Source organism: Gekko japonicus, unplaced genomic scaffold, assembly GCF_001447785.1.
Source record: "Gekko japonicus isolate JY-2015 unplaced genomic scaffold, Gekko_japonicus_V1.1 scaffold1974, whole genome shotgun sequence".
Classification (NCBI taxonomy): Eukaryota; Metazoa; Chordata; class Lepidosauria; order Squamata; family Gekkonidae; genus Gekko; species Gekko japonicus.
This window is the reverse complement of record NW_015163147.1, coordinates 76,462-94,650: the sequence shown is the minus strand read 5'-3', so window position 1 is coordinate 94,650 and position 18,189 is coordinate 76,462. Positions and strand designations below refer to the sequence as shown.

The following is an 18,189-nucleotide window of genomic DNA, read 5'->3' as shown; positions in this document are numbered from 1 at the left end:
CAAATGAATTCTGTAACCCCAGCTTTTATAAATCAATTGACAGATGAGAGAGAAGATGCTACAATAATTATAGTTTTTCAGCATGTTTGTATGCTCATTCCCATGGTCTAAGCCATACCTAAAACTAAAGTGACTATATTATCTTTATTAATAGATTAATAGCAGTTTTAAAGCATTGTGAGTTGAGCTGTTTACAGGAAGACATAGACATAGACAAAAGTTTCTAAAAAGGAATATTACCTCCTTGACATCCAACAAAATATTCTCAGCATTGTATCCCTACACCCTTTCATCACAGATCTGAGTAGCAGAAGTAGCTAGAATTGAAAATAAGTGAAGAGAAAGAATTTAGACAGACAAGTAGCCAACAGAAATATAAACTATATAGTGTTTTAAACTGCCCGGCTTTTCTCAGGCTAGCCTATCTCCTCAGCTCTTTATCACAGGGTATCCAAACTCTGTGGAATCCTTCTGCAACATTTCTTATCCTACATCATACAATTGTTTAAGTTCCTCTTTTTAAAGAATTGGGCTATCTACCCCCAAAAAAGTGCTTTCAGAGTTTGTTCCTGCATTATAAGTTATTTTCTCATGGATGCTGTGATCTAGCAATGTACCCATTTACCAGCTGTCAGAAAGATTCTCCCTCAAGCAGTTCAATGAAGACATCATGGAGCAAGCAGGCACATTCTGGCTTTAACTCCTCATATGCTTTTCTAGTGATGATCAGATCTATGAGTGGGAGAAGGCCAGGCCTGCTTCTCAAGATGTTCTACCATCTCCTTCATCTGGTCAGGGTTGTTGAAGAAGAGCACATAGAGCCTGCGCTCAGTCTGCTGAAAGTGGCTCTGCAGGGATTTACGCTTGGCTTTCAGGTCACTGAGAGTCTCCATTAGCAGCTGGTAGAGTTTGGCTTGTGTGGTGCTAAGTTTCTCCAGAGGTTCTACTATTTCCTGTAAAAAACAGAAGGCAAAGCTAAAGATGCTAAAAACAAGACAGGTTATTGAACTACATCTCCCCTGACATTTGACTGGGAACATTCACATGGGGATGTGGAGTAGGTGGGATTTGCTACTCAACAGGTTTTTCAGCTTTCCCAAGGATGCAATCTTTCATAATGCAGCCAGACCAATGACTCTTGTGCAGTATGACGACTAGCCTACCTTTATAAGCATACATGCACAGGATAGCATAGAATAGAAGAAAGGCGTATAAACATAGGATAGGCTAAAGCCATTACATACCTGAGCATGAAGCATTAGCTGGTTGGAATCACCATACATCACGCAGTGCAGTACTTTATTATCAGACTCTAATTTGGGAAGCTGAGAGAGAGGTGTGGCCAGCTGTACATGGAGCATTCTCAGTTCCTGGCACAGCCGTGAGCCCCGGCCTGCCAAAGTTTCATAAGCATGGAAGAGCTGCTTCTCTTGACCATGCTTGTCCAGCATCTCCCACAGCCTGAGGGGGGAAGGAAAATGGTGAAACACATCCAGCAATCAGATTGAGAGACTGCAACTGTGCCGTGTTTCTGTCCTTGTATTTATGAAAGAGGGCAGCTAGGCAGTTATTCAAAATATCCATGACTTATGGCGGAGAGTGGCTGCAGCAGGCACTAGCTGCTGTCACGTTTCTTGTGTCCCTGTCACACAGAGAGAGAGTACGGTTCATTAAAAGGTTTTTTCCAAGCTAGAAATCCAAGTAGGACTTGATGTTCACCTGAGCTAAAAATAGTTAAAGCTAGTAAATTGGCTGTGTCTAAAAACTTAAATTCACAGCATACATAATGGCTCTTTTGCCCTGTCAGGTTCTGTTCTGCTGCAGAAAGAGCATGAGAGGAAAAGTAGTTCCCTTCCCTAGGATAAGCTTTATTAGAGTGGTTAACCATTTTATTTTCCTCGTATTTCCTCCTACGGAAATTGTTCCTTGTTTCCAATGACTGCCGCACTTCAGTTCCCCTCCCCTTTCCCCAGCCCTCCAATATTTACCGTAAGGTGGTGAGGTCACTGGGGTCGATCAGAGTTCGTGGGCACTGCTTAATGGAGAACTGTGAATCCTCAAAGCAGGATTGCCTTTCCTGTAATTTAGCCTGGGATTCCTTCAGGATCGTCACCATCTCCTCTAGCGTTGTCCCTATCAGGTGCAGATTCTTCTTTTCCACCATCAACAAGAGCCTCAGCAGCTCCAGATGAGTTAATTGCCCCATCATCTGGCCTATAGCTTCCTCCTGAATTGATTCAGCATGTCGAAGTCTGGTGGCTTCCAGGACGAGTTCCCCACATAGAACAGGCAAGCGAAGGAGGCGGGCACTGCCGTGGAGCAATGGCACAAGGTGTTGGGTCTGTATTCTGCCTACCTCACTTTTGAGGATGCACAGCTGTTCCTGGCAGGCAGCTATGTGAAGGTGAAGTTCATGCTGCTCTTCCGCTGTCTGTAGGAGATGGGACATTAAATTTCATGCACCCCTTCAATTGTTGAAGGTCTGTCTGAACTTTGCAGGGAAAGACATATATCTGCTCAGTTCAGACTTAATATGAAAACATTAAAGTGTGTTTAGTATGATGGTTACCAGTGTGAGCAACTCCAATAGTTATGGTGAGTTGGGGTCTGTCAAACCAGGATCTGAAACAGTTGGTTTATTCACTCCCTATGAACATCAGTGCTGAAATCCTGGCCTAATTCTGGCTTGTTCCCCAGTTCTGTCCTCATGTACTTCCTGGCTACTGAGATACCTTGCAAAAATAAAGGTGGATAAAACCAGCATTTCTCAAGTCAAACTAGGGTTTGAGTGAGCTTCAACAAGAGAAACTCAAATTTTACAAACAAAACTAAAGTTAAAATGAACCATGTATTTATATCATGCTTGAACTGAAGTACAAAGTTTTATTTGCTCATCCTAACCATAATCTTACAGGCTTATTGTGTAAAGTGGGCAGGGGAACTTAACAAATAGTTAAGGGACAGGAGACTGGTTCTCTGTGCACTGAAACAAGGGAAGGGATCCATAGAATTCAGTTCAATGCGGAACACAATGAGACACACAAACAGGTCAGGATCATCTGGCTTCAGCGACCCTGTTTAACTCTGATTCCCTGTGCTTTTAAAAAAATTTCATCCTATAGCCACATATCCATTTTAAGCCCCAAGATTCCAGGACATTATTCTTACACTAAAATCTTTCCTCTGCCTCCCAGTTCTGACTTTTGAGCAACAGTTTGCTCAGAACATGTCAACATGAAGAGTCCCAGTGATGCAGCATATGCTGAAAAAAGATAACCCCTCAACATTTAATATACAATTTATGAGTGAATGTGTATGCTCCACTGAAAGATCCCTTTTTCACATCTAGCTGCAGGTGAAATGAAAGCATAGATTCCTGCACAGCAAATTTCTCATAAAAATCCAGCACTTCTTGTGCCACAGGGAAGGTTCTACTATTATATTTACTCAAAAGTAAAGTAAGTGAATCCTATTTAGTAAAGGCCTCACTTCTTTCCGCAATAAATGTTGTACTTCTCTCTTCAGTTTCACAGTGTGTCTGTGTTTCTGTTCTCAGTGCTTAATTATTTCCCATTAACTCATGGTGGCTAACATTTTCCTGAATGGATCTTAACCAATGCTCCCTGTAAGGTGTGGAGTCCTGTGAGCAAAAATTGTACGTTGTGAGCTGCTGGCATTAAAGCTGTGAGCGAGCGATTCGGCTACTGCATAAATTAGTTTGCTCTGGAGCCATCCTCCCTGAGCTAAGGCAAAAATGTGTGAGCCGGAGGCTAAAAAACTGTGTGCTAGCTCACACTAACTCAGCTTAGAGGGAACACTGATCTTAACATGTTTTTTTGGGGGGAGCAATAGGTTTTGATTACTGACTTTGATCCAGTGATCTGTCGCAGAAATATGGACCTTTGCAGAATTTATTCCCCATTAGTTCTGCCCAACCCCAGGAAATTTGTTTCTCAGGATCACAGAACCCATGTGGATTAATGGCCACCTCAATTAGGACTCTGGACAGCCTGCATACACGTTCCTTAAAAATATAAATAATAGCCATGTGGATTGGGGGGATGCACTGAAGAGGGGGAAGGTGGAAAAAGTTCCCTTCTTCCTCTTCTGTCAGCAGTGCTGTACTTGTAGAAGCAGGAGCAGTTTTGCCCTTTCCTCATTCTTAGTGCGTTCACCAAACCCATGCAGCCATTAGTCCATGTGGGTCCTCCTGAGACCCCAGGAATCAACTGCTGCTGGAAGGAAGCATGACAAAGATTCATAACTTCCACTGCCTTCTTGCAGATGAATCATTAGATCCAGCCCAACATTTCCCCCTTTACAGCCAAAGCACCTGTTCATTAGATTTCTATTGTAATTTATATGATTGCAATGATTTAAAAAAAAGAAAAGTAATGAACAATGGCTTGGCTTCAATGAGGAAACCAGTAATTAAACAACTAAGTAAGGATCCATTCAGTAAATTAAACTGGTAAATGAAAACTTATTTAACAGAATAGAGGGAAGGAGGAGGTTTAAAGAAGCAGCAGCCCTGGAAAGCTTCAGTAGCTCTTTGCCAAGCCATATGTGGACAGAAGGCTCTGCAATTGTATTTTAAGCAAACAAACCACACACATACCAGATAAGAAAAAAGACAGAAAAACAAAAAGTGGTGGAAGACAACAGTTTGACAATAATGTCTTCTAAATCTCTGTAAATACAGTGTGAATTATGTTTATTCCAAATTACATGGCTAACTTGGAAGCAGCCAAACCAATTTGGTCCTTTGCTTCTTTCATGATCATAACTATGCATTCGCTCTCTCCTCTCCAAAAGCTGTAACTTTTAATCCCTGCTTAATCTTGTATGAATCTCCTCTGCTCACACCATCTTCATGTATAGGATGGGTGTAGACTAGAGTGATTGGCTGCTTGACAGGGAGCCTGAGAAATACAGAATCAAGTCACTGCTTTACTAGGAGCAGAGCCAAGCAGGTATTTCTGTAACAAGAAGAGTACTTGTTGCTGACTATTACAGTTTAGTGTGGGTAGGAAAAACATGGCAGATGTATGCTTCCTCAGCTAGCAGCAATTGTTGAGCCGCCATAGGAGAGCATATAAAGGACTCTGTCTTTCTACTTGGATCCTGTACAAGCTCTTTGCAGGACCAAAAATCACAGAAGGTTGCTTTGTCTCTGGGAGACTCATCTTTAGGGTTGACAACAGGCCCAGTGAAAAATTGTCCTGTCCCTTTAATAGAAGCAAAACCTGGGAGTTAAGTAGGGTTGACCACTGTCAGTACTTGTATGGGAGACCACCAAAGAAGCCTGGGGTTGCTACGGAGAGGAAGGCAATGGCAAACCAGCTTTGCTCGTCTCTTGCCTGGAGTGCCCCACGGATGGAATTGCCATGAGTCAGCTGGGACTTGATGGCATGTGTTCCTTCTTCTAATATGTGGAAATGGGAAGCGGAAGCGTCTCATGGCATGGTGGTAAATTGGGTCGCTTGCTAAATAAAACATTTATTAAAGGGGCAGGACATTTTTCTCCAGGCCCTTATTCCACTGCTGTGTACCCAACACTGAATACAAATGACTTACCTTTTTTTTTCTACTGGCCTTCAGAGCCTTATTTGCCCATTGCAAACAAGCCCAAATTCCTTTAATTTCTGCAGAGACAATGACTAGTGCTCTCTGGTTGCACATGTAAGCTAACTCCATGCGGCCCAGCTCTTCCTGGTGGCTGCCCAGGTGGTTGTCATTCGGATTCTCCATCTGGCCAGGTACTGCCCATGTCAGCTCTCTTTGGCATCTATGCTGAACAGCCAGTGCCTCATTTCTGAAGTCCTCCATTTGGACATGGTCCATTTCTTCTAGCAGAGCTTTCGGATCAAGTTCTGACTTACCCTGACTGGTCATCTTCCCCTGGTAGATAACTTGACCCTTCAGTACTCCAGTGGTCATTTCATGATTTTCACAATGAGGTACACTTTTGGTTTCTTGCAACCCTTTCTGAACTAGTCCTGCTACAGTTTCTTTTCTCAGCTGGTCCTGGCAGCCTTTCTGCCCATTCTCTGCCAGAATGCTTTTATCAGCCTCCATCTCATTGATCGCATCTGGCAAGAACTTTGGGATGAATCCCAATAAAGCCTTAGTGAACTTTTCTTCTACCTCCTGGTAATGTCCTAGATCTGCCTTTGCTAGCGATGCTTTCAGTGGCTCATATCCAGGTTCCCTATACCATTGCACCAGTTCTTTGGTTGCCTTGTCAGCCTGGATGAGAATTTCATTGCTTTGAAAGTTTGCTAGCTGCAGCTCCAAGTGTGCCTTCTTCAGGTCCCTGCTTGCTTTCTCTTTCTTCTCTGCCAGATGGCACAGCTCTTGCTTCAAGCTTGCTGTACGAATCTGAAGCTTGCTGTGCCGCTTTATCTGACAGGCATGTTGGTTCTTTAACATCCTCATCTCTTGCTCCATGGTCTCAAGGGGGAGGACTTCATTCTCCTGCATAGCACCCTTTAGTTGAGAGGACTGGTGGCAAGTCTTCAGCACTTGGGCCAATGCTTCATCTTCCAGAACAGGCTTTTCGGAAATTAACAGTTGTTCATAGGCCTCCACCTCTGCAGGGTTCAACACATTCTCCTCCCCCAGTGTGTTGCAGAACCACTCTAGAAACTGCTCCGCTTGAGAGCAGTCAAATAGCCAGTCAAAGTCCTTCTCGTGGAGACCCTCTGCCATGGGATAGATCATTTTTAGAGTCTCCACAAATTCTGCTCCTCTGTTAACGGTATCCAGTAAGAAAGCCCTGGAGCGTCTCCGGGTGAGCATGTTTTAGTTCTTCTTACACTGAGGAAAAGCAGACAAGTTTTGTTTATTAATTTTGTGCTTTTTGCACCTCCGTGGTACTGCTATGTAAGCACTGGACTTATTTGTCTGATGAAGAATTCAGTCTCTAGAGAATACCAGCTTTCACTTTTAAAAAGTTTTCTGGAACAGTTTGTATGCCTTGAGCGTATGTGGGTAAGAATTCTGTAGGATTTCAGGGCCCCGTGTACCTTTTTATTCTGTTCCACGGACACTATTCTGTTGTCTATTGCCTCTATGTCACACCCCTCTGGCTCTTGGACTTTTTCTTCCCTTCCATTCCCTCCCCCCAACCCTAAGTTCCAAAGTTATTAGAGAATCTAGATTATAGAATCAGACTATATTATGCAAAACATGTAAGTCTAAAAACTTCCTATGACTTCTTGTGATCAGTATTTGAAACACTTTGATGTAAAATGCACATGTACTTGGGATATGTTAAATCAAGCCTCTCAGTACAGATGCCTCCAGCGCAGGGAACTTATTTGCCATCACTAGCCAATGGCCCCTCTGGAACAATGACATCGGCCAAAGGACTCCATTTCATTTTTAATTGTGCATTATTAAGAAACTGTATGCCTTGGATAGAGCACTGAGTCACAAGAAACAGTAGTTGTTACAGTCATTTGCCGCAGCCCACTTTGAAACTTACCTCTGCAACCGTGAGAATCAGCAGGTTACTTCCTCTGCTTTAAAGGAAGCTGATATTGTCAGGAACTGTGTATGGATTTATGAATCCCCTCAGCTTGTCTCAAACAGAAGGAAAGCAAGTGGGCCATATGTCTCCTCCCTGTATGCTTAGGTTTCTACGAGGCTTACCAGTTAATCAGAAAATTGCCTGACCTACAGTCAATCTTGTGCCTTTAACAACAGTTTGATCTGCAAAAATCAAAGGTTACCCTTCTTGTTATGTGGAGATTAAGATTATCACCTGCTAATTCCCCATAGTAACCTACTGTTAAAGCCACAGCCACAAAAGCCACTTGGAAAACTGGACACCCTGCCCTAATCACCTATATCAGGGCTAGAGCCAGCCAGCTACTATCTCTACCACTCTCTGTTCCATCGCCTCCAGCTACTACAGCGCACTTCAGTCTACTATTTACCCAGAAACTGCATTGTATTTTAGGCTGGGCTGAAATTGTCCAGAGAGGACAGGCAGTGAAAACAAGAAGGTGTTGCATGTCAGCTGTAGTAGGCTCAGTGTTCCCCCAGTACTGCAGTCCTAAACTTACTTAGAAGGTAAATCCTATTCAGCTCCTGATAAATGCTGTTTAAGACTGAGGCATTGACTTCTCATATATGTGCCACAACGTGCCAGTTGCTACGTTGGGAGGTGATTCATCCCACTGTGTGACTCTGTTTTTGAAGGGACCCCAGGCTTCAGTGAAGAGATAATATCACCGGAGTGTGTGTGGCTTGTGGAAGTTTGCTAACCTGAAATCAAGACTCCTCTTTTACTCTCTGTGACATTAACTATGAAGTATTGATATAAAGTCGCTGTTTGGCTGCCTCTTACAGCTATTCACGTGGAAAGTTAGGGTAGAAGCGCATTATGTGCCTGCATACAAATTCCAGTTCAGTATTAGGACAAATCTTTCATCTGCTCTGTCTGTTTCCACTTTATAGTAATAAACTCAGTACAGATTTAGCTTGATGTTCACGGGAAATAACAAAGTGTAAAGCAAGAATGCAGTACATACTACTAGCGTTTTAGGCCTCTAAGCCTGTTCATTTTATGGTGGATGTCTGAGGAGGAAGTAAAGAGCTAGTGTCCCTATCTCCTTTCCCTGCGTGCTCACCTATCTGTTGGTTAGTAAACAATGGAAATCATCAGCTTTTCTTACCATCATATAGTTTTATTGACTTAAGGCTATACTTCTTTGCACACTTATCTGGAATTAAACTTCACTGAACACAGTGGAACTTCCAAGTAAATATGTATAGGGTGAACCTGTAAAAAAACCCCACTACAATAGTCACTGGCAGACTCAGACAGTGACTGACACTGAGTGATAACTTCCAAACTGAAAACAACTTTCAACTATCAAACAATAAAGACAGGGCTAGCAGCAGCCATGCAACTTTGGCTCAAAACAGACGCAAACCTGTAAGATCCGTGATCTTACAGGGCCCTGATTTGGATTGGGTCCATGCATGAAGGGGAGAGAGGGTTTAACCCTTTCACCCAAGCAGTTCCACATGTCAAACTGTGGCTCCTATATAGGAGTAGCCCTTTAAAGAAAAAAACGACAAGTACCCATTTTTCCCCTTTAAAACTGTAATGACAGGTGCAAGCTTAGTGAACCCATGAGGAGATGCAAGGGTTATAGCCCTTCTCCCCTCCCTGTACAGACCCAATTCAAATCAGGGTCACCTGTGACTGTAAGTATACCTTTATAGACTGATAGCCTATGATGTCATTTGTGTCACTGTAAGTATACCTTTATAGACTGATAGCAGCCTATGATGTCATTTGTGTTTAGTTTGACCCATTCCCATGGAGGTTTCACACAGCAAGTGAAAGGTATCTCAAAGAAGGACAGAGTTTCTATTCCTTGTGTTGTTACGTAGAAAAAGGAATTTTGGCAGTTGCACGTTTTTCACACAGGGTGGAGAAATGTGGTGAAATTCCCCTTTCTATATAACTGTTAAAGGTACAGAAACCTCATCCTCCTCTGCTTCTGGTCACATTCTACATGCATAAGTTAAATCAGCCCCAGGCAGACATATTTCAAGCCTCAAGTATCAACCACATTCAACAGCAGAGAGATGACATCTTTGATCATTCAACATTTTGTGACAATAGACTTTCCTTGTAAATAGCACATTGCTTGATTTCAATCCCTTTCCCCATCACTTAGGCTGCCCCTTCTTATCTGTAGCTACAGAGGCCCTACCTTCAAAGCCTTAACAGCGGTTCGGTTTATTCATAGATTGGTTTATTCCTAGCCTTGATTATACTGATTAACAATCCCCTGTGTGTGTCCCCATTCCTCCCCTCTGGGTGATCCAGCATGCGGCCTACAGGTTTCACCCTTAGTGCTTGGGTGGGAGGATGGCCGCCTTTGCCCGGTGGGGATGGGCTCCCTCAGCCAACACCTACCTCATGAAACAACATCTGCCTCATAACACAACACCTACCTCATGATCACTTTAAATGGAAAATATCTGTCTGCCTTTCTGTCATGGCTGGCATCACTAATACCTTTAAATGAAAAATTCTGATTTCCACTAGTCTGGTGGGGCTGGGGTGCCCACTAAGCTATCATGGGGTGACTTTGGGGAGCCTCTGTCAGATGTCTGCCTTCCTGTCATGACATCACTAATCACTCTAAATGGAAAACTCTGATTTCCACTGATCTGAAACTCTGGGAATGTTTACCTTTCTGTCCTTCAGAATCTGCTTTTGGAGACTTGGGAGATCTGTGAGAGTAGGGGGGATACTTGCTTTGCTTCCAGTGTTTGGCTGGGGGGGGGCTGCCCAGGTAGAGTTTCCCTGTGAGTTTGGTGTCACTGGCTTGTTCCTGAGCTGTTCCATAGACCTCTGTATCTGCAGCTGTCATTTTCAGCAAGAGCACTGGGGAGAACTTGGGGGGGGCGTAACTGGGACCCCAGAAATGTAATCCACCCCCAAGATGGAGAGATTGTAGAGGAATGGGTGGCAAGGTGAGGTTTGGTATGTGTAGCTCTCAGGGGATCCATTCTATACATTTGTGAACATTTTCCCCAAATGCACTTTCCTGGCTTGATTTTAGTCTTGTTGGGTTTGCAGTGCCATAGTGGCACTGGTTCTGCTGGGCACATTGCACTGGTTCTGCTGGGCTTGCAACAATGCCCTCCACCTTCAGTTTCTACAGCAGAGATTATCTGGGACTTTGATTCTGTTCTGCTGGGCTTCTATTGTCCTTGCTTTTTTTGCTGTTTTCCCCTCCATTGGAAACAATGGAAGATGGGGCACTTTCTTTGGGAGGGGGTGTAACTCAGACCCCATAAATTGAGTCCTCCCCAAACTTGGTAGGCAGCTAGAGGAGAGTCAGCCAGAGGTCCAGTGCAAGTTTTGCATCTCTAGCTTGCACAGGATCCATTCTATACACCCCTGAACTTGTGCTTGTCATTTCACCAGAAACCACTTTCCTGCGGTCACTTTCTTAGGGGGCTGTAACTCGGACCCCATAAAGCCAATCCTCACTAAACTTGGAGGGCAGGTCAAGGAGAGTCAGCCAGAGTACACCAGGGGGCATTCTATAACATCATGAACCTCAGGAACCAAACCAGTTCATCTGGTGTCATAAAGTTTATGACAGTCCATAGTCCATGAACCACAAACCCCACAAATCATGAACCAATACAAACCACATTTTCCTGGTTCATGCCCATCCCTAATCACTACACCACACCAATGTTCCCTCTAAGCTATGGAGTCTTGTGAGCAAAAATTCTACTTTGTGAGCTACTGGCATTAAAGTTGTGAGCAGGTGATTTGGCTACTGCATAAATTAGCTTGCTCTGGAGCCATCCTTCCTGAGCTAAGACAAAAATGGGTGAGCCAGAGGCTCAAAAACCGTGAGCTAGCTCACACTAACTCAGCTTAGAGAGAACATTGCACCACACTGGATCTCATTTATAGTCAAAAACTAAACAGGATATCTTTAAATGTTAGCGTCTTCCTATACAAACGCTGAAGTTCACACTCAGCAATGACGTCCATTATATTATTTTGAACTGGTCACCCTGTCTATGTCACAGAGTTATTGTCAGGATAAATGAAAGAGAGAAGAACCCTGGGATCCTTAGAAGAAGAATGAGCTAAATCCATCTACAGTTGCATTGGAGTAGTTTCTGGGTGACTGTCAGTGCCATCTTAAGAAAAGTTCCATAGACTTAGAAGGGTGTAACATTGCTTGGAGTGCAATTGCAAGTGTAGGACGACAACCATTATAGTTGTATTGCAAGGATTGCATATTTGATATGAACTTGTTTGACCTTTATGTCTTGTGAGGTGGCCTTTAAGTATTCGTGTGAAAGCAAGAACAGATAACAAGACAGTGCGCGCAAGGACATGAATGCACATAGTTTGGTATTGTATTAAAGATTAGATAAATTCTTGTTTTATTTAATTCCTTAATGGTAAACAATGGTTGAGAGTGCTCTGCAGCAGATAGTACAGTGTTCTGAACTACTGCTGTTTCACTAGTTTCTACTACTGTTTCACTCGTTTCTCATTTTCTGAACTAGGTGCGAACAATGCAGCGTCCTCCACTAGGAGTGAAACTGGTGATTGAAGCTGTCTGCATTATGAAGGGAGTCAAGCCCAAGAAAGTGGCAGGAGAGAAGCCAGGCTCTAAGATAGATGACTACTGGGAGCCTGGCAAAGGTCTCCTTCAGGAACCAGGGAAATTTCTTGAAAGCTTGTTTAAATACGATAAAGTAAGTAATCATGATGGTTGTGCTCATGCATACCCTGTCTCTCACATACACACAAATGTTTTAAAGACTAAAAGTAGTACCAGTAGGGTTGCCATCTGACCAGAAAAACCTCTCCTCACTTGCTCCTGTGCTTATCTTCATGTAATTAAAAGTTTTCCCTCTGAGTTCTGCCGATCCATCTTCTGATAAGCATTGCCTTCTGCTAATATCTGCAGACCAAACTGCGGTTAAAGGTACAATGGCAGGAGCTGGGGAAACAGTTGGCAGTCTTATGCACAAGGTTAATGGGTATAAACAGACAGATGGCAATCGCTAAGTCCTATAATTAAATGGTTTCATTCTGTGTTTAATAATGTATGTGTATTTCAGAGAAATGTTTTGTTGTTCAGTCGCACAGTGGAGTCCGACTCTTTGCGACCCCATGGACCAGATCACGCCAGGCCTTCCTGTCTTCCGCCGTCCTCTGAAGTTTGCTCAGCTTCATGTTCGTTGCATCTATGACACTGTCTAACCATCTCATCCTTTGCCGTCCCCGTCTTCTTTGACCTTCAATCTTTCCCAGCATCAGGGTCTTCTCTTTCTTTCAGAGAAATAGTACACCCAATATGCTGTACCTTTGGCCAGGGTTCTCTAGGGAGTAAAAAGCAAGGCGGTGTATTGGAAAAGTGAAACAAGAATATTCAAAAATGTGTGGGAATCCAGTTTACTATAGACATTCACTGAAGGCATTTTGAGGCACTGCTCCTTCTCAAGGATATTAAAACACTTAAGGTGGAGTACTTTCTCCCATTAGGGCACATCAGTCTCCAGTTCTAACATATTTATTACCTATGTTGTCCCCCCCCCCAGTTGAACTGAAACAGAACTAAGCTTGTCATTCTTTTGATCTGTTAAAAACAAGTGCCCTCACTATTTTGCGTGCTAATTTAACAAACCACTCCTATATATACAACTATGGTATGTAATTCCATTTCATCATCTGCCGAAGTGTGCAAAGCTCACACCTTGAATAAAACTTTGTTGGTCTTAAAGGTGCCACTGGACTCTAACCTTGTTCTATTGTTTTATGACTGATATGACAAGATAAGGAACACCACAACCAATTTAGTCTGCTTTGCCTTTCTCACCAAGCTTTTATTGCTTTGTGGCCACAAAGCGTCCTCTTCAAGGAATTAACAGTGTTTGCACTGAAGAGGTCCACTTCCAGCATACTTTTGTCCATGGGCCTTTGCTGCCTCAGGGCTGAATCCCCTGAACTTTCAACCAGTCAGGCTCACAGCAGTTCATTGTCTTTTATTCTTTTCAGGATAACATTGCAGATACAGTAATCAAATCAATCCAGCCTTATATCGACAGTGAAGAATTTCTGCCAGCAGCCATAGCCAAAGTGTCCAAAGCCTGCACATCTATCTGCCAGTGGGTTCGAGCCATGCATAAGTACCACTTTGTGGCCAAAGCTGTGGAGCCAAAGCGAGTAAGGACTGCAGCTGAGCTTTTAAAAAGTTATTCAGTGTATTCCTAGTAATAAAAGGAGCCTCCTCTCAACTCTGTAGGAGTTTTCTGAGGAAAAGAAGCGGTCATTGAAAGCTGTTTCCCTAGCAGCATGCACCATTTGGGGCTCACAAATATTGCTTTTTCCATAGCAAGCCCTTCGGGAGGCAGAAGAAGATCTGCAGGCTACACAGAAGGTCCTGGATGAGGCCAAGGAACGTTTAAGAGAAGTGGAGGAGGGTATTTCCCATCTGCAGGCCAAATACAAAGGCACCTTAGCTACAAAGGAGGAGCTAGAGATGAAGTGTGAACAGTGTGAGCAGAGACTGGGCCGGGCTGACAAGGTAAGGGAGATAGCCAGGCCGATTCCGCACTAATGCTTTGCTCTCCGTTCTCCTCGGGTCTAATTGGCCCGATTCTGTTGGGGGAGTTCCGCATTAAGGAACTCTGACCCATGTTTGTCGCCTTGCCCCAAATCTAGCACCCCCTCCCCTCTCTTCCCCCTCCTTTTTTATGATCAGGGGCATGGTTGGGTTGTAACGCACCCACCCACTGGAAAACAGGCATGCTTTACACATGCGTAGTTGCATTGTGCCACGTCGAAAAAGGGAGGGGAAAGGGAGAGAGGAGGTGGGAAAGGAGGGGGAGAGGGAGAGGGAGGGAGAAAAGCAGACATGCAAGGCAACACGTCATCTCCGCGAAAATTGTATCCACACCACCATGCCACCCTCAATGCATCTTTTTAACAGTTGCACTACAGCCCGTAGGTTAGCCCCACGAAAATTTTTGTCCACGTCTCAATGTCACCCTTAATGCGTTTTTTTAACAATGGCACTACTTTTGTACAAATAGCGAATTGCAACACAGAAATGGGGAAACAGCAGAGGTACATTTAAAAGGACATTTAAATGCCAGCCAACAATGGATCAGTATTGTGTTGCAATGCAACATGGGAGGGGGGACAAAAAAACCCTCATGCCAGGGTGGGAAAGGGAGGGGTGGCTAGGGAGGGGGAAAGAAGCAGAGAAGCAGAGGGGCGTTGAAGGGGTGGAGAGAGGCAGGAAGGGGAGGGGAGGGAAAGAAGCAGAGGGGCATTAAAGGGGTGGAGAGAGGACAGCCACGATTCGCGAGTTCCCTTCTACAATGCTCCGATTTCAACCCCGTAGTAAAAAAAAGATCCTGAAAATAGCGGAGACAGAAAATCCGGGGAGAGTCAATTGCCGATCCAGACCAACATGTGGGGAACTGATCAATTTCCGCAGATATTATCGGGGGGTGAAACTGGGGCAAGTGATTGTGCAGAATCGGCCCCAGATTGCCTCCATTCCAGTCAGCGTGTCTGGGCCTTACAAAAACGGAGGCATCTTGGCTTCTGTACTCATGCAGGGCTGTATTACCCATAAGGCTGACTAGACTGAAGCCTAGGGGCCCTGCAGGAATTAGGGGCCCATCAATTTTTTTTTTGCTGAAGCACTGTTATTTTCTCTTCGTAGGCAGCCTGTAAAGTCGCCGGAGGGGCCCCAAAATACCTGAAAGCCTAGGGGCCCGGCCGTGGGTTAATATGGCTCTGGACTTATGACAGACATGGCTTCTCCTGCCCTTCTCCTTCTCCAGTCCCTTTAGTCGCTTTCTCCTTTTACATGCTCAGGAGGTAGGAGCAGAGGGTGGAGTAGGCTACATAGGAAAAGCCATGGCTACATGCTGTGTTCCATCTGCAAAGCTATAAAGGGAACTTGTGCAATCTCCAGGGTGACAGCCCTTTCTGAAAAAATGCTGAGCATCATGCAAATGTATCTTTCAGGAAGTATTTGCCTTGTCCTACCTTAGAGCAGGGCTGTGATGTTAAACTCAGCTGGAAAGGGGACCTGCTGCTGCATTTTCCATCTCTCTGCTGTTGTTTTCAGAACTGAGGTCCCTGTCGCTGTTGTTTTGTGACATTTTTGTGTAGATGTTTCATGGATAGGAGTGAGGCTGCCTGAGGAAAAAACGAAATGGCAATTTATGTGTGTCTTTTCTCCAGCTGATTAATGGCCTGTCTGACGAAAGGGTACGCTGGCAAGAAACAGTCCAGAATCTGGATTATATGATCAACAACATTTCAGGAGATGTTCTGGTTTCAGCTGGCTTTATAGCATACCTGGGACCTTTCACAGTGAGCAAAAGGAATGCTTTCTTTTCTTGCAATATCTGAAGTTTTCTCTTGACTTAAGTCTGTTCCAGAATCACTTTGTCAGTTCGGGGGGCGGGGGGCATAACTGAATCCAATACTTCCTTCATCCCAATTGTGGATCTTTCATATAACATACAGTGTGACCTTGAGAGAGCCTGCTCAATGTCCTTTTCTTAACAAATAAGCATGAGTTAGAGCTGCAGAAATGCCACTGGTAGTCCCTTGCTGGTCCAGGAATTCTCTCCTTCTTAAGGTTCATTGAACCTTAAGCATCTTCTAAAGACACAGATAAAGACTCTACTTAGGATGGCATTGCTACTTTCAGAGTTTAATGTTTTGTAAGAATTTTCTGCTGCAAATCAGTTTTTAGGTGGTGGCTATTTTATCCTGAGCCTTTTTGAACTGAGTAGGCGTTATACGGAATAAATAAGAATTGGCCCAAGCACAGTGCAATTCTATGCAGGTGTACTTAGAAGCCCCATTGAATTCAGTGGGTCTAACTGCCTAGTAAGTGTGTTTAGGATTGCAGCTGTAGTGTAGTTATTTATCTGTTAGTAATAGAATGGAAACCACCACCCCCCGGAGATAATTACCACCGGTTCATGTGTTCACTCCACCTCTTTTGCATGTGGATCCCTCCCATCACCAGTGGTTCTCTGTTATGTTGGACTGGAACTAAATATGATGAGCACTTGTCAGGACTGTATCAAACTGTGGATGGCAAATCTACTTCAAATCATGGTTTTAAATTACAGTTTGAAGACCTCTTAAGGCATGGTGGTGGGTGATGAGGTTTTAATTGAACTAAAATTTTAGAAATACAGATTTCATATTAATGATGCATGGTTTTCCTTGGTAGGGTCAATACCGCATATCACTTTGTGAGGAATGGATAAGCACGTTAAAGTTGTATCATGTTCCGCACACCAAAGAACCAAACCTGATAGCCACACTTGGAGACCCAGTAAAAATCCGATCATGGCAGGTACAGTGAGTAGAGGGGGTGTGAATGGAGTTTAGAGAATTATTTTATGTTGCTTCTATATATTCTGAAAAGCTGTTGTTAAAAAAAAAAGACCCCAGTGTATCTCAGGGGGAGGGGGGTTCCAGTAGTTCCAGGGTTATGAAACTTTGGGAATTCCCCAATTTTGTTTCAGTGGAAATAGTTAAAATAAATTTATGTTGTAGAGAATAATTAATATATCTTTTTTTTAACTTTGCATAGCTCCTTGTCCTCAGCATGTTTATCTGAAGCCATATAAATTATTCAAAATAAGAAAATAGATGCATATTTGCTTGAATTTCATAATGTATATGGGTACAGAAATTTGCTTTTCTTGATATAAGAATATGGGTTATCTTGGTTCACTTTTGTTTAAGACAGAGTACAGAGAGCCTTGCATTTATTGTTAAACCTTCCCCCCCCCATTCTGCAGATTGCTGGTCTACCCAATGATACCTTGTCTGTAGAGAATGGAATGATAACACAGTTCTCTCAGCGCTGGACTCTGTTCATAGACCCCCAGGGACAAGCCAACAAGTGGATAAAAAACTTAGTAAGGATTTCTGCTTTTGACAGATCATTAACCAAATTCACCAGTACCCAGGGAATGTGTCTTTCAGTTTCCTTTACTCACATGACTAGTAGCCGTTGATGAACCTGACCTCCATGAAACTGTCTAACCCCTTTTAAAGCCTTCTATGCTTGTGGCAATCACTATGTCCACTGGCAGTGAATTCTACAGTGTGGTTACTCATTAAGTAAAGAAGTATTTCCTTTTGTCTGTTCTGAATCTATTGTGCATCAACTTCATTGAGTGCGCCTGAACCCTAGAAGAAGCTCCCGCTGTTCACACTCTCTACCCCATGCATAATTTCAGAAGCCTCTATCATGTCCCGTTTTAGCTGTCTTTTCCGCAAAATGGAAAGTCTCTTCAGCCTTTGCCTTCAGCAGTTTGCCTTTGTCACCCCTGCTGCCCACTGAGTTGACATTTTTATCAAGCTGTAGCCCCAAATCTCTTGCAGGTGGTCTCAGCCAATTCAGATCAGCATATATTTATGGTTAGGATTTTTTATTCCACCGTGCATCATCTTTCACTGAACCAACACTGAGCTTCATTTGCCATGTTATTGCCACTCACCCAATTTAGAGAGATCCTCTTGTAGAGCTTCATAGTCCACTTTGGCTTTCATAAGCCGCCCTGTAAGCCGCCCTGAGCCCGCTTGCGGGGAGGGCGGGGTAAAAATACCTAAATAAATAA

The 18,189-nt window shown here is 43.6% G+C and overlaps 1 protein-coding gene across 1 annotated transcript in view; it reads left to right on the top strand.

Moving 5' to 3' along the window:
- The window catches only part of DNAH1 (dynein, axonemal, heavy chain 1), a 204,482-nt gene that overhangs the window by 163,094 nt on the left and 23,199 nt on the right, over nucleotides 1-18,189 (top strand). Inside the window, exons 56-61 of the mRNA XM_015407009.1 lie at nucleotides 12,076-12,267; nucleotides 13,574-13,741; nucleotides 13,911-14,102; nucleotides 15,779-15,910; nucleotides 16,788-16,913; nucleotides 17,365-17,484. Of these exons, the coding sequence (XP_015262495.1) occupies nucleotides 12,076-12,267; nucleotides 13,574-13,741; nucleotides 13,911-14,102; nucleotides 15,779-15,910; nucleotides 16,788-16,913; nucleotides 17,365-17,484 (930 nt within the window). The remainder of the gene's footprint in view (nucleotides 1-12,075; nucleotides 12,268-13,573; nucleotides 13,742-13,910; nucleotides 14,103-15,778; nucleotides 15,911-16,787; nucleotides 16,914-17,364; nucleotides 17,485-18,189) is intronic.